A 13,987-nucleotide genomic window follows, 5' to 3' on the forward strand; every position below is an offset into this window, starting at 1 on the left:
GTAATGGTAATAATTGTTCAGTATAAATATAACCAACGGTTCTATAAATTCTAACTTGGAAACAAATATATGTATCAGAACCAAAGATTATATACACGGATCAGAACTACAAAAACCATCAACAAAAATGAGTTGAAATCGTACAGTATACAATTAATGGCTGCTGCACTGAAAAAAGTATCTTCTCATTTCAATTACTACGCCATAAATTGTTTAGAGAAAATTAATTGTGAAGAACGGCTCGATTCAAATGCGTAATTTTACGTTGAAAATCATATATTCTTCATTTTCTGTTGTCTAGATGACACAAAAATACATTTTATTGCAGTGAAGTATATAAAACTTTTCGTAGTGTATTCTATATAGCGATCACTTGATGATAAAGTATGACATGTCGCGAAAAAATGCCCGAGAGAATACATCAAACGTGTCAAAATTACATAAAAAAGAAGATTATTGTGTATGTTAAACATAAGTCTCAACCGGGGGTGTGGTGTTATAGTTGATTAGTTTAAATAAACTTCGCCAACTGTTTTAAAAAATGTCTGCTACGTTAAAACCATATTTAACAGCAGTTCGTCACACATTAACTGCCGCTATGTGCTTGGATAATTTTTCTTCTCAAGTTATAGAACGGCACAACAAACCAGAAGTAGAGGTTAGGACTTCTAGAGAACTTTTGCTCAATCCCGTTGTAATATCTAGGAATGAGAAAGAAAAAGTGCTTATAGAATCATCAGTAAATTCAATAAGAATAAGTATAGCAGTAAAGCAAGCGGACGAAATTGAGAAAATTCTCTGTAAGAAATTTATGAGATTTATGATGATGAGAGCAGAGAACTTTATCGTGCTCCGTAGGAAACCAATAGAAGGTTATGATATTAGTTTCCTTATTACCAATTTTCACACAGAACAAATGTACAAACACAAATTAGTTGATTTTGTTATACATTTCATGGAGGAAATAGATAAGGAAATATCTGAAATGAAGTTGGCAGTGAATGCAAGAGCAAGGATTGTGTCTGAAGAATTTTTAAAACATTTTTAATGTTGATTGTACAGTGTTAAAATAGGTGCTAATAACAGATTTCATACATTGAATTTTTTTGAACCATAAATTCATCAGTAAAGTGAAGCAAGGATAGATTTTAATAGTGAACATAGTCGACAATATTCAAACATAATTATTACGAACGATAGGTATACACACCTATATAGCTTTTCTTCATTTTCAATTGAAAAAAATAGATTTGTCCGATGATAAAACTTGTGTAAACAAATTAGTATTTATTGAAATTTTTCCTGTGTATTTTCAAAGTTATTGTGATGAGCAATAAAAAAATATTTATAAATTATGACCCATGTTATTTTCTAATTTATCAAAAGTAGATATTTTTAAGCTTTTTATACACAGAAGTAAGTTTGTAATTGAGAGACTGCAACTAAAATATTTATAAACTTATTTCTATGCAATTGCTATAATGTATAATTTTTATATTATTTTTATTAAATAGTATTTTATGATAATCTATTTTGTGTTTTTTTTAATTCATTTTATTATATTTAGTAGGTACAGAAAAAGTATATATTTGAGTTCATTCAACATAATGTGTGACTATGTAAATCCAAATAGGATAATGTCAAATATACTGGAACTTATTTTAGGTAAATGATCCAATGTATCAAAAAATCTGGTAAATATGTTTTTCTGCAAAATATAAGGTACTAATAATTTTTATTCCTTTGTTGAAAAAGTGCAATAAAATTTAAAGCCCTTTCTCATCAGATTTATAATATTCTGTGGTTAAGCAAAGAAGACGTAATCCGAAGCTAAAGTTTTCTGCCAAATGATATGATTGTACTGGGTCTCAAGCTTTTAAATATGGAATTGCTAATATTGATTAGATTCTCATTGTACAAATCTACCATATCTCTATTCATAAATAACTTCATCCGTCTAGTAACACAGAACATACCATACTTAGGGTATATTCTTTGTCTGGTAAATTTATTACAAATTTTAGGAGGTTTGGAATAGATAGGACAATTTTTCGAGAAACAATTTAACATCAAGATTTTTACTACTTTGTAAATTATTATATTGAATAAATTTGAAAACAAATACGAAAAAAATCACTCCATTTCGCATAATTATCAAATAACTTTGAATCATAAAGTTATTTGAAAAAAACTTTATCAATATTAGTGGACTCTATAATTAAAGCTACAATCAAATTGAGGTGAACGCTAAAAATTGCCTGATTAGCAATTGTAGAATTGACATATGACTTTTTAAAAGCAGAAGAAATCGGATTAGACGTTAATAGAAATTGAAAGCAAGTAAAATGGGGATTACAAATACGATTTATAACTCTATTTTTAAAAGAACGTCAACGATGGCTTTAGCTGTTGTTGCTTCTGCATTTTTCTTCGAAAGAACGTTTGATCTAGCAACAGACACCTTTTTTGAGAAATACAATGAAGGGGTACGTATTACATAAGTCTGATATCGATCTGTCATTTTAAACAATAAAAGTTTTAGCAATCATCATGATTATCTTTTACTTTTTCAGAAATTATGGAAACACATCAAGGATAAATATGAACAGTAATTTGATTTTTATAATTTGTTACTATAATTTATTGTAAATATATAGATATATGAATGTAATAATTTGTGGGTGAAATAAAAAGCACAAAAGTAAATAATGTGTAAATTATTTAAATTTGAATAATGTTCCAGAGAACCCAAGAAAATATTTTTTTAAAAACTGTAAGATTCCAATATAAAGGTATATGAGAATCAAAGCAGTTTTATAGTGTGAAATCACATATTCATTTTCACAAACTTGTAAATATAATTATATAAGTAATAATTGGAAAATATACGCGAGGTTTTGTTAGTGCAAAATAATAACAAAATTTTTTAAATAAATTTATTTCAACTACTAATTATTCAGTTACTTCCCATGGTTTTTCGGGTCTATCAAGATCCCATGGCATTGCAGCTTTGAACTGTGAAGGCTCAGTTAGGCTTACACCACCCTCTTGCATGGCTTGTAAAAATAACGCTACTTTATCATCAGGTTTTTTAGATTTAATAAAACATTCTACTTCTATTAAACCAGATTGTAAGCATCTCTGTGCCAAAACCTACAAAATAAGTCAAATTATTTTTAATAAAGTTGTTTAAACGCCTTACCCTTCCCAAATTTATATAAGCACTAGTGTCAGTAGTTCTATAAAGCTGCTTTTTAATACACCATTCAGAAGTATTTGCACTAAGTACTTCCCCATTCTGAAAGTGAACAATTGATGCTTTAACGTATTTTCCTGAAGCAGTGAGCTGCAACCTAAAATATTATAATTGATCATCGGATTTCACCGTAATATTGTCTAATTTACTTGTGCCAATAACGTTTCCCTAAAGCATCTACATGATATCCGTCTGGTTTATAACCTATGCGTAATCGTTCTAGATTTCTAGGATTTCTATTTGTCAACATTGTTACTACTTCATTTTTAACACCACTTTGGGTCGTACTACCAAATCTGCACTGTTTCAAAGTATTCAATAAACAAATAAAATTATAACTTTTAAACATTTTTTTGTTACTTTCCAATGAAGCTTTTTATTACTTAACCTATTTGTTAAAATAATTCACATGAAGTTTTCGACAATAAACGATAAATAAGAAGATCTGTCCGTGATAACGTACGAATAAATCCCTAAATAGTAATGGTTAATTAACCATAATGTTTCAAATGCTGATTTCAAATTTAATTATATTGTAATTTCCATATCAGTCCTAAGCATGTAAAAAATTCAATTTAGTAATTTTTTTGAATGATCGATTCGTTCTTTTTGGAAACTATGATCCAAGGTAGATCACCTATTAACTGATTGCGGATCCTAGCCCAGATCGAGATTTTCGGTAAAAATTTGAAATTCAAAACTCAATCTACAAAAATACATTATTTATTTCTAAATATACGAATAAATTATACGTTTAAATACAATAGCCTCAATTGCTTGCTTTCAAACCCTTGACGTATCTTAACAGATGACGCGCATAAATGAGCGTATTTGGTCATGTATATTGTCCTTCGACCTTTGAATGATTTATGTTAATTTTCAATTGTAAATAGATTTTAAACTGCACTAAACATTTTTAATTATTTTCGATAGTTCATATTAGTGTATAAAACTGAAATTTTATATTGTGTAATACATATTTTTGTATCGAAATAAAGATTTTTACAGAAGTTTTAAACAATATTTATAATTAAGATTAAAATGGCACTTTATAGGAATGTCTTAAAAATGAGTGAGTGCTGATTTGAGCTATTGTTTACCTAGGTAAGTGTACTTACTAAAACTCTTTTAAAGGTTCTTACCAACTGAAAAGAAGCATAGCTTCTTTAAGTGCTCTTTCCGAAACACATCAAATGCTACAAAAGACTTGCAGAGATTTTGCAGACGGAGAGTTAAAGCCAATTGCAGGAAAAATAGATAAAGAACATTTCTACCCTAAAGAACAAATAAAGAAAATGGGAGAATTAGGGTTACTAGCTGTTACAGTACCAGAAGAATTAAATGGAACAGGCTTGGATTATTTGGCATATGCCATAGCTATGGAGGAGATATCGAGAGGGTAATGAATAGTGTAAAAAATGCGTTTAATTTAATAATAATGTTTTAGATGTGCTAGTGCAGGGGTTATTATGTCTGTCAATAATTCTTTATTTTTGGGTCCAATACTAGAGTGGGGTACTCCAGAACAGAAGGATAAGTTTATTAAACCTTTTACTGGAGGAGATAGGGTAAATCTATTAAAATAATTTTTTCTACTTATTTTATTTTTAATTTTAATAGGTTGGTTGTTTTGCTTTATCAGAACCAGGTAACGGATCAGATGCAGGAGCCGCTTCAACTACAGCTAGTCTGCAAGGAGATAGATTTATTTTAAATGGTACAAAATCATGGATTACCAATGGTTATGAGAGTGAAGCTGCAGTGGTTTTTGCTACTACAGACAAAACATTGAAACACAAAGGTATTTATAAGAATTTGATACAAATTTACAAAATAATATATATTTTTATTTATTTTATTAAAAATATTCTATTTTTACATTCATTATGGTTATAGGAATATCTGCTGTAATAGTTCCGAAACCAATAAAAGGTTTAGAATTAGGTAAAAAGGAAGACAAATTAGGAATAAGAGGCTCCTCAACTTGTAACTTAATCTTTGATAACTGTTCAGTTCCTAAAGAAAATTTATTGGGGCAACCTGGTTTTGGTTTCAAGGTTAAAGTTACTATTAATCATTGGAATTTATTTAGTGTCTTGTTTATATTTTAGATTGCCATGATGGCATTAGATGCTGGAAGAATCGGAATTGCTGGTCAAGCCTTAGGAATTGCTCAAGCAGCTCTAGAAGTATTTATTGTTATTTATACTGACAATAGGGTCCAAATATCAATAATGTATATTTGCTTAATTATTCTATTCAACTTTTAAAAAATTCCAGAACTTACACCAACACTTTCACTCTGATGCAAGTTTCGATTAAAAAGTTTTCATCTTCAGAACTACAAGATAAACTGTTTCTTCTGCTTCTTACGAAGATAATTTTGTTACCACCAAGTGCATTGGACAAAGTTACTATAAATGTTTGTGTAGTACTAATGTTCCACCCCAACAGTTTTCTGTTTGTATTAACTGCACCTTAAATTTTTTTCAGGTAGCTGCAGAGTATTCTTCTAAACGTCTAGCTTTTGGGAAACCTCTCGTGAAATTACAAATGATTCAAAACAAATTAGCAGATATGGCGGTCCGGTTAGAATCTGCACGTTTATTAACTTGGAGAGCTGCGTGGTTGAAAGACAATCACAAACTGTATACTAAAGAAGCAGCTATGGCAAAATTGGCCGCAAGTGAAGCTGCTACATTCGTTAGCCATCAATGTATACAGATATTAGGAGGAATGGGGTAAGGAACATTTATTATAGAATACAATGTATACCTTTATCTGTTATTTCATTTCGTTTTTGTTTTTTTTTTCTTGATATGAATCAAATTTGAAAGTGTCTTCCTTTTTTATTTAGAAATGGAGATATGATACTGGAATAAATTTTTGATTTTGATTGAATTAAAGTTTTATAGTTGATCAACACACTTTTTGAACATAATATATTATTGATACTAATATTCAATGCTTGGGCACCTTGGTCTATTTGAATATGCTCTATCTGCTAACCATGACCACCTGGCTCAAAACACAGGGTCGGAGTTAGCATTTTGGCGCCCCTAAGCCTAATAGCTTTTCTCCTCTTAGTCTGGGTCAAGTTATGTTCCTAAAACTTTTTATTGGAAAATTATATCAGGCTTATTATGTTAATTGCTTGAATAACACTCCAGAAATGATTTTATGTATTAAATAGTGAGCTCACATTCGCAGGACTAAAACAAAACTAACTCACAGAGCATTCCCACAACAAAGCATGGCCATTGCAGCTGCTGCAGAAGCTTCAAATTTCAGACCCATTAACATGAATTCTGTACAGTACGTGAAGTTATGACTATTAATTCTGATTTCTAGATATTTTCTTAAATATTTTTTCTCTCTGAGCCCGAGTTTATTGGGAAATTCAGTTCTGTCGAGAAATAAAAATTCAACACTAACTTTTAGAACTTAGTATATATATAGCCTCTTAGCATAGAGGTTTATATTTATCTGGAAATCTCTTCTATCCATAGTATCCAGAGAGCATAATATAAGTAGATTATGAAAATGAAAACAATATTGATAGAAGAAAAAAATCTAACAAAGTATAATTTCTAGTATTTAATAATTAAATTTTTTAGCTATGTTTCTGATATGCCTGCTGAAAGATTTTATAGAGATGCCCGAATTACTGAAATATATGAAGGCACTTCAGAGATTCAAAGGTTGGTTATTGCTGGTAGTTTGATCAAAGAACTTGGGTTATAAATAATTTGAAAAAGGGTTGATGATATCCATTTATCACTTAAACAAGTGGTTAACACATAAAAAGACTAGGTACAGTTTTTCTACAAATACAACTTTGTATAGTATAATCTGGAGTCACCATTTCCCCCATATCCATAAAACACAATATTTTATATATTTTTACATTAATAAATATTTTTTAACATAATTTATCCGAGTTTCATTTTTCCCTTTGCGACTATAATGATGGAGTAATTGGATGAAAGACAAAGAGAGGTTATTAAAATGATAATAAACAGTGAACTTACTTTATTAATTAAATTTATTAGAAAACAATATAGTTACAGTCACATTTAAAATTTAATGCTGTTTACGCCTGAAACTGCAACCTTCTGTAAGTCTCGCCTTGCCTCCAGTAGATGTGCAGAGGATTGTAGAACAACCTTTGCAGGGTACAGCAGACTGGGCATGCGAGAAAATAGTTGAAATTGCGTAGCAGCCTGGACACTTCACATCCATAAAGTAACTATTTGGATGCTGAACCAACCTGAAACAAGATATGCATTTATAACATTTGATGCAAAAAAGAAAAGTTTCAGTTTTCTTGGTTTTCCGAAAGTCTTTTGACTATGCTCTGGTACAAAATTAAAGTTCTTTCTGTAATTATATCTAATTCAAAGTACATGGAAGGTACATATAAACAAATTTGATAAACCACATACTATGTCAAAGTGAAAACTTTAGAAAACTGACCGAAGAAATTTTCAATTTAAAGTTACTACCAATAAATCAGATCATCTTCATTAAGAGTCAATTTTACATCCTAGGGTAAAACTGGTAGGGCCCGATTAAGCTAGTGGCTTGGGGGGCTATAGCCCCGGGCCCCATCATTTGGAAATCATTCTGTATTTTTTGATGTGTTGATACCACAAATCCAACGTATTGATATTATTTTGTGAATTTTTCCTAGTTTCCGAATTTCTTAAGGGGGCCCCGTCATTATTTTAGCCCCGGGCCTTATAAATCTTTATCCGGCCCTGAAAACTGGAGATTAAACTATGGCTTGAACTCTATTCCAAACCAAGAATAAACATTTTACAGGTCACAGTTAAACAGACATTTTTATGCCAGTTGGCATAAATTTGACCAAAATTTTTGATTTGTTTTAAAGTTGAATTGTTCAAGGAAGTTTTATAAACAAAACTTTCACAACAAGTAGGCAAGCTGAACCCATAACTATTCTAGAGCTAATTAATATATGGAATGTGCCTTTGCAGATAATATAAAAGTTCATAGCAAAAACCAAAGGGATCTACAAGAAACTTTCAACGACTGGAACCAAATATTAATATAAATATAACAGAATAAAGATGAACAAAAAGAAAACCAAAGTTATTGTAATGATAAATGTAAAAGAAGAAATTGAAATAAGGGTCGAAGAGGAACTTGTAAAATAAGTTAGTAGCTCCCAATACTTAGGAATAATGTTGGAAAAGACAGAAAGACATGATTTAGGATAAAACAATAGAATGCAAAGACAAACAAGACATACTATGCAATAAAACAACAATAAGTTAAAATATGAACAAAAAAAGAAACAAAAATGAAAATGCACAAAGTAATTTACAATTCCAACATATGGTTGAGAACCTTGGGTATTGATAGATAGAGAAAAGAAGAAACCTAACCTAACCAGGAATGATATATTAAAAAATTCACGCATAAAAGATTTAAAAGTTGTACCCAAACAAAAAATATTGAAAGAAAACAACTAGGATGGTGGGGTGATCACCTACAAAGGATTCATAGCAGTGCCAGTTAAAGTACTTTCAAGAAAAAAGATGACCATGAGTAACAAGGGAGAACGCAGTAGGAAAAATATTAAGAAAGAAGGGAAGATCGTGGGTCGAAGCGAGACATTTGGTGCAAGAAAGAAAAGTCTATAAGAAATTAGTTAAATAGTAAAATTAACACCCTATACTTTAAATTATATATATATATATATATATATATATATATATATATATATATATATATATATATATATATATATATATATCTCATATTTATTTACAATGATCTAGTAAAATCAAAAATTCAGATGAATAAAGGCGAAACTGCAGAACAAAAATTTACTACAAGATAAAAGATTCAAGAGTCTTTTAACTCAACATACATATTTTATTATTAAAATAAGTTATAAATTTATAAATGAAGTGAAGAAATATGTATCCAATTTATATGAAAATTGAAAACACCAATCACAATCATTCTAATTCAACATAACATAAGAGGAGCTCTAATGGTACAGTAAATTTTACAATTTATATAAAGTGAAAATTTGGAAACACAAACATTTTTCTATATAACAACTTCAATTTTCCTTACAGTTTTTGTTTCCAATTTTCTACTTTTAAAGAATAATAAACAATAATTTAGGAACCAATTTTCATAAAACAACAATAAATTAAAATATCTCAATTCATATGCACATTTCTTCTAAGTATTGAATAAACTTCATCCAGGTTGTGCAATATTGGATTCTTGAAATTACAATATTCAATATGTATATGTATTTTATATCATATTGCACACTATTTTATTATTTCTAAAATGATAATTTTTAATAAGTGAATGGAAGATATTCCATAATATAAAGATAATAATATAGCACTTCAAAAAGTTGAAATATTTGTAAATAACGTTTACTGCCACTCAGAATTATATTAATTTGAATTAAATTTAACGAATATTGTACAAAATATTCTTGTAATAAGAGGATTTTTATAAATTAAACGATAAATAAGATGCAGTTTTTAAACAACGTAATCAGATACCTATATTTGACAAGTACGAACAAGTATAATAAATCTATATAAATAGTTGAAGCATAAGGTACTAGTTTTATCTCAACAACAAGCAAAAAAAACTATATTTTGAGTAATATTCAGTATTTACCTTTTCAATTTGTGTGATCGCCTCTGTTTTTCGGCAGAAGGATGCAATAAGTCGACAGCTAAAGGCATCTGCAATAAAAAAATGCGAACAATATCAAATATTTTTAGGATACTACTATTGATTGTATTATTGGTTAGTTATATCTCGATTTAATTTACCTTATTAACTTTTTTAACGACTATATTTCACAAAAATTACTTCAGCAGCACGTGTTACTTTCGGCTATCAACCATGTAAAAGGATATGATATTTGACAGAATTGAGGAATACCAACAAAAGCAATGCTAAATATTCAAATTGACAAGTTGTCTTTCTATCTCTTTTCACTACGTAACTTATTGTATTTATTCATTGTCTATCATTTACGAAGTTAGTATAATTCAGATGAATTAGGCATTTTTTTGTGCGGTACTAGTAGATTGTTTGAATTAGGAGTAAGTTTTCAGAATATTGAAAACGGTTCATAATTAGTATTATTATTAACTAAATTTTGGGAAAATCAACTATTATCTGATTTCCGAATGTCGCGTTTCATTTTCGGAGGAAATTTCAAACTATAAACTTAATATATAAAAACTTTTATTTTTATCACATTTGTTATGTGGTTTTATATATGATTTCATGATTTTCTTGTTTTATAAACCTTAATTCAGTTGTGTAATAGATTTTAAGTGTTTTAATAATTATTATTTAGAAATAATTAACAATTTACAAACACACGTATTTTAGTACCAATTTCTATACAAATAATATGGTCGCAAGATTCGGTGATATGTTAGCTCATGCTGCTCATAAGAATTAATCAATCGTAATCATGTACAGGGAACTGTAATGTTTTAAGATTGCACTCTTTTAAAGTTGTTTCCGAAAAATCCTTTGAACTGATTTGTAGTTAAGTATGCCATTTGTCAACTCCCTTTTACTTCTTCTAGTTTTTGAAATTGGATCGAATGAACTACTCATTCATAGATTGTCATTGTTTATTATAACCTTTCATTAATGATAAATGATAGTTCATAGTAGAATAGTGGGAAACAATGGGCCGTTAAGCACATAGGTCTTCTGATGGTCCATCGTGCCCCACTTAATATTACTAAAAGCCGATCAGGTCCTTTTTGAAGGAACCTTTTGACGAATTAAGATATAATTTCTAACAAACTTAAGAACGAGAAATCGCATGATGGTCCCAGTCATTCCAATAACAGCAGCTGTTTTTCCATAAAGCCGGTATCGGGTTGTTCCACTCGGCTCACGGCCAGCTGCAGATTCGATGTTTCCTTCGATTTTGCTAGCTAGTAGTTTTATGACTTTATGACCTTTATGATTCTTGGCCTCCTAAGAGGGTTTATCTAGATCTCCGGGTTAGAAACGCTGTAGGTGGAGGTCGAGGCAACATTAGGATATGGAGCAATTTAACCCTGAGCTGTCACGGCAGCCTTGGCTTTCCTTCTCAGCACTACTGATGTTGCGGCGTTTGCACCGGTCAGAGCTTCGGTATCGGAAGAAACCGCTACTTCGATGGTAGTGGGCTCTACGCTCCCTGTTTGCTTGGAGCCTTTAGGGGGAAGATTTTTCATGGTCCATGCTCTTGGAATTTCGGCAGGTTTTCCGCGACAGCTGATTAGGGCGCTGGTACCATTCGTCCCTCGGCACAATTGCTTCCGTCTTGGATTAAGCCCATAATAATGAGCTGTCCTATGCATCATCCCTCCTCATGCTAACGAAGGCGTGCCTGAGGAGGGCGGCCGCTGGGCCTTCTCATTAATGTCAAGATCTAACGGCTCCTTGTTGAGTTTTAGAGAAAAATAGTATTTTGGTCTTCGATAAAAACTAGCAATTCGTTTTGAATACTTTATTTTTCAACATTACATTTTAAATTTCAAAACAGATATATCTATACAAAAAAAGTTTACATGTACAGTGAAGAGAAATAACTTATTATAAATATCACAAGAGACAAACTAAATACTACTATCTATTCCAATTGAAAAACGTGTCAAAACTAAAAGCTTTCGCTAAATATTTTGGTACACTATTCACGGTATCTCAAAAATTACTTGTTGGTATTCTATTTGATGTTTCAATTAGTTTTTGCCAGAACTAACTTGACCATACCATAGACAATGAATTTTTTGGATCGAAAACGAAAGAAGATTTATGAAAATTATTCAAAAACGTGTCAATAATCATTTGTTAGTCTTACAATCCAAAATTCTAGCAATTGAAGCACCTATAAAAGTTTAGAGGAAGTGGCTGTGCTTTTGGTAGCTGGATACCTAGAGAAAAACTTTCAATACAGCTATCTGCAAAAAGTATCTGGATATTATCGAAAACATCCTCACAGGAAGCGCTAGTGCAACAAAGTCTAGCATAGACTGATGAATGTATATTTTGTGGGTAGGTAAAAGACAATCTAGATAACGACAAATATCTACAAAGTAACATTATTGCAAAAAATGCTTCGGATAAGGAATTTGTAGTAGCAAGAATCTAATCATATTGTAACCGTAACAATAGATGGGATTGATTAGAATCCGGGTACTGGAAGGCGAGAACACTTGTACAAAGTAACATTATTGCAAAAAATGCTTCGGATAAGAAATTTGTAGTAGCAAGAATCTAATCATGTTGTAACCGTAACAATAGATGGGATTGATTAGAATCCGGGTACTGGAAGGCGAGAACACTTGTAATATGAGGCACTAGGTTTCAATTAAGTTGGAACTGTTAGTGGTGTTCATACCAAACCTACCACACCACATTACCACTCACCATTACACTAGACCAGGGGTCTCCAAATTTTGAAGCCCTCGGGTTAGAATAATTTTTTCGGTATGTTCCAAAACAATTTGAATTTTTCTGCAATAGTAACTGCAGTTAAAAATTGGCTGTCGCGGATCAGATTGATGACATTACTGGCGGGTCGGATATGGCCCGCGGGCTGTGTAGTAGTGAATAGTATGTATAGTCTCAAGGTTGCAGTATTATTTATAAAACAGAAAGAGTCTTGGATGTTGTAGTCAAACATTAAGGTTTACAATTATTAGAAATTTCGTGATAACGAGAATAGTTTACCGAAAAGATAAAATTGAAATGAAATATGTCTTAAATCCGCCCTAAATTTCTACATTACAATTTTTTATATTTTAGATTCTACCGATATTGATATACAATAGCAAAATATATATTTTTTATTAATCACTGATAATGATAGTAGTCTTTTACCTGTATGTTTAATAGACTTCTCTATACAACAAAAATTAGTCTTAGAAACTTCAGTTAAAAAAAAAATAACATAAAGAAATAAGGTACGTTGAGTTAGATATCTATTGAATGTATTTAAACACATTTGATACAGATCGATATAAAAATTATAATATAAACCGAAGTTGAAGAAATTCGTTTTATTTTTCCGATACCATATTTGTGAACAATATTTTTTTCGTTTTCATAAGAACTGTTGTTTTTTCAAATGGTTTTGATGTCACGCCATTTCAGTATGGCTTCCATGTTTGTTTATATAATTGCTACACCATAGTTTCATAGTATTTTTTATGTTGTATCAAAATGTGATAATACAATCGATATTATCTGTAGAAAAAAAAACTATAACGGGTTTAGAATATCGAAGATGGTGATTATTTTATAATAGACATCCACCACCTATATTATTATCCACACATATATTGTATAAGATATTATAAAATGTATATTAACAGCCTAGATGAATAGTCGCGTGAATGAAGCCTTCGGAAGTCCTCAAGAACAGCTCCGATTTTGATGATTTTTTTTAAATTTTGTTTTTTTATATTATTTAAAATCAGAAAACTCTTAGAGCGGGGACGGAACTATTTATATTGTTTAAACAATATCAACGACATTTATATAAAAAATTCAGTTTGGTCTCTATTTTTTTTTAAAAATCTCCATATATTAATCTTATTGTAACAAATAGAAAAATATTTATGTGTTACCTGCATACGCTACAAATACTTCTTTTTGCTTACACATATGTGGATGAGGATCTCTTTAGTATATTTTTCTTAATAT

At 30.2% G+C, this 13,987-nt stretch overlaps 4 protein-coding genes across 4 annotated transcripts; 2 read left to right on the forward strand and 2 right to left on the reverse strand.

Annotated features, from left to right (window-relative positions):
* The first annotated feature begins 425 nt into the window (after positions 1-425).
* On the forward strand, positions 426-1,529 carry LOC130442388 (actin-related protein 2/3 complex subunit 4). Its single transcript, XM_056776454.1, has one exon. The coding sequence runs from the start codon at positions 542-544 to the stop codon at positions 1,046-1,048; it is 507 nt and encodes a 168-aa protein (XP_056632432.1). The 5' UTR covers positions 426-541; the 3' UTR covers positions 1,049-1,529.
* Positions 1,530-2,547: 1,018 nt separating this feature from the next.
* Positions 2,548-3,671, reverse strand: LOC130442710 (39S ribosomal protein L18, mitochondrial). Its single transcript, XM_056777046.1, has 3 exons — positions 3,406-3,671; positions 3,203-3,353; positions 2,548-3,153 (listed from the first exon to the last, which is right to left on the reverse strand). The coding sequence occupies exons 1-3, from the start codon at positions 3,603-3,605 to the stop codon at positions 2,953-2,955; spliced, it is 552 nt and encodes a 183-aa protein (XP_056633024.1). The 5' UTR covers positions 3,606-3,671; the 3' UTR covers positions 2,548-2,952.
* Positions 3,672-4,049: 378 nt separating this feature from the next.
* Positions 4,050-7,187, forward strand: LOC130443088 (short-chain specific acyl-CoA dehydrogenase, mitochondrial). Its single transcript, XM_056777551.1, has 8 exons — positions 4,050-4,328; positions 4,391-4,655; positions 4,704-4,824; positions 4,877-5,057; positions 5,153-5,313; positions 5,368-5,445; positions 5,750-5,997; positions 6,874-7,187. The coding sequence occupies exons 1-8, from the start codon at positions 4,298-4,300 to the stop codon at positions 6,998-7,000; spliced, it is 1,212 nt and encodes a 403-aa protein (XP_056633529.1). The 5' UTR covers positions 4,050-4,297; the 3' UTR covers positions 7,001-7,187.
* Positions 7,188-7,283: 96 nt separating this feature from the next.
* LOC130442713 (40S ribosomal protein S27-like) lies at positions 7,284-10,205 on the reverse strand. The gene is made up of 3 exons (XM_056777049.1): positions 10,096-10,205; positions 9,938-10,005; positions 7,284-7,526 (listed from the first exon to the last, which is right to left on the reverse strand). Exons 2-3 carry the CDS (start codon positions 10,003-10,005, stop codon positions 7,340-7,342), a joined length of 255 nt encoding a protein of 84 aa, XP_056633027.1. The 5' UTR covers positions 10,096-10,205; the 3' UTR covers positions 7,284-7,339.
* Positions 10,206-13,987: the final 3,782 nt, after the last annotated feature.

This window comes from Diorhabda sublineata, chromosome 4 (genome assembly GCF_026230105.1).
Source record: "Diorhabda sublineata isolate icDioSubl1.1 chromosome 4, icDioSubl1.1, whole genome shotgun sequence".
Lineage (NCBI taxonomy): Eukaryota > Metazoa > Arthropoda > Insecta > Coleoptera > Chrysomelidae > Diorhabda > Diorhabda sublineata.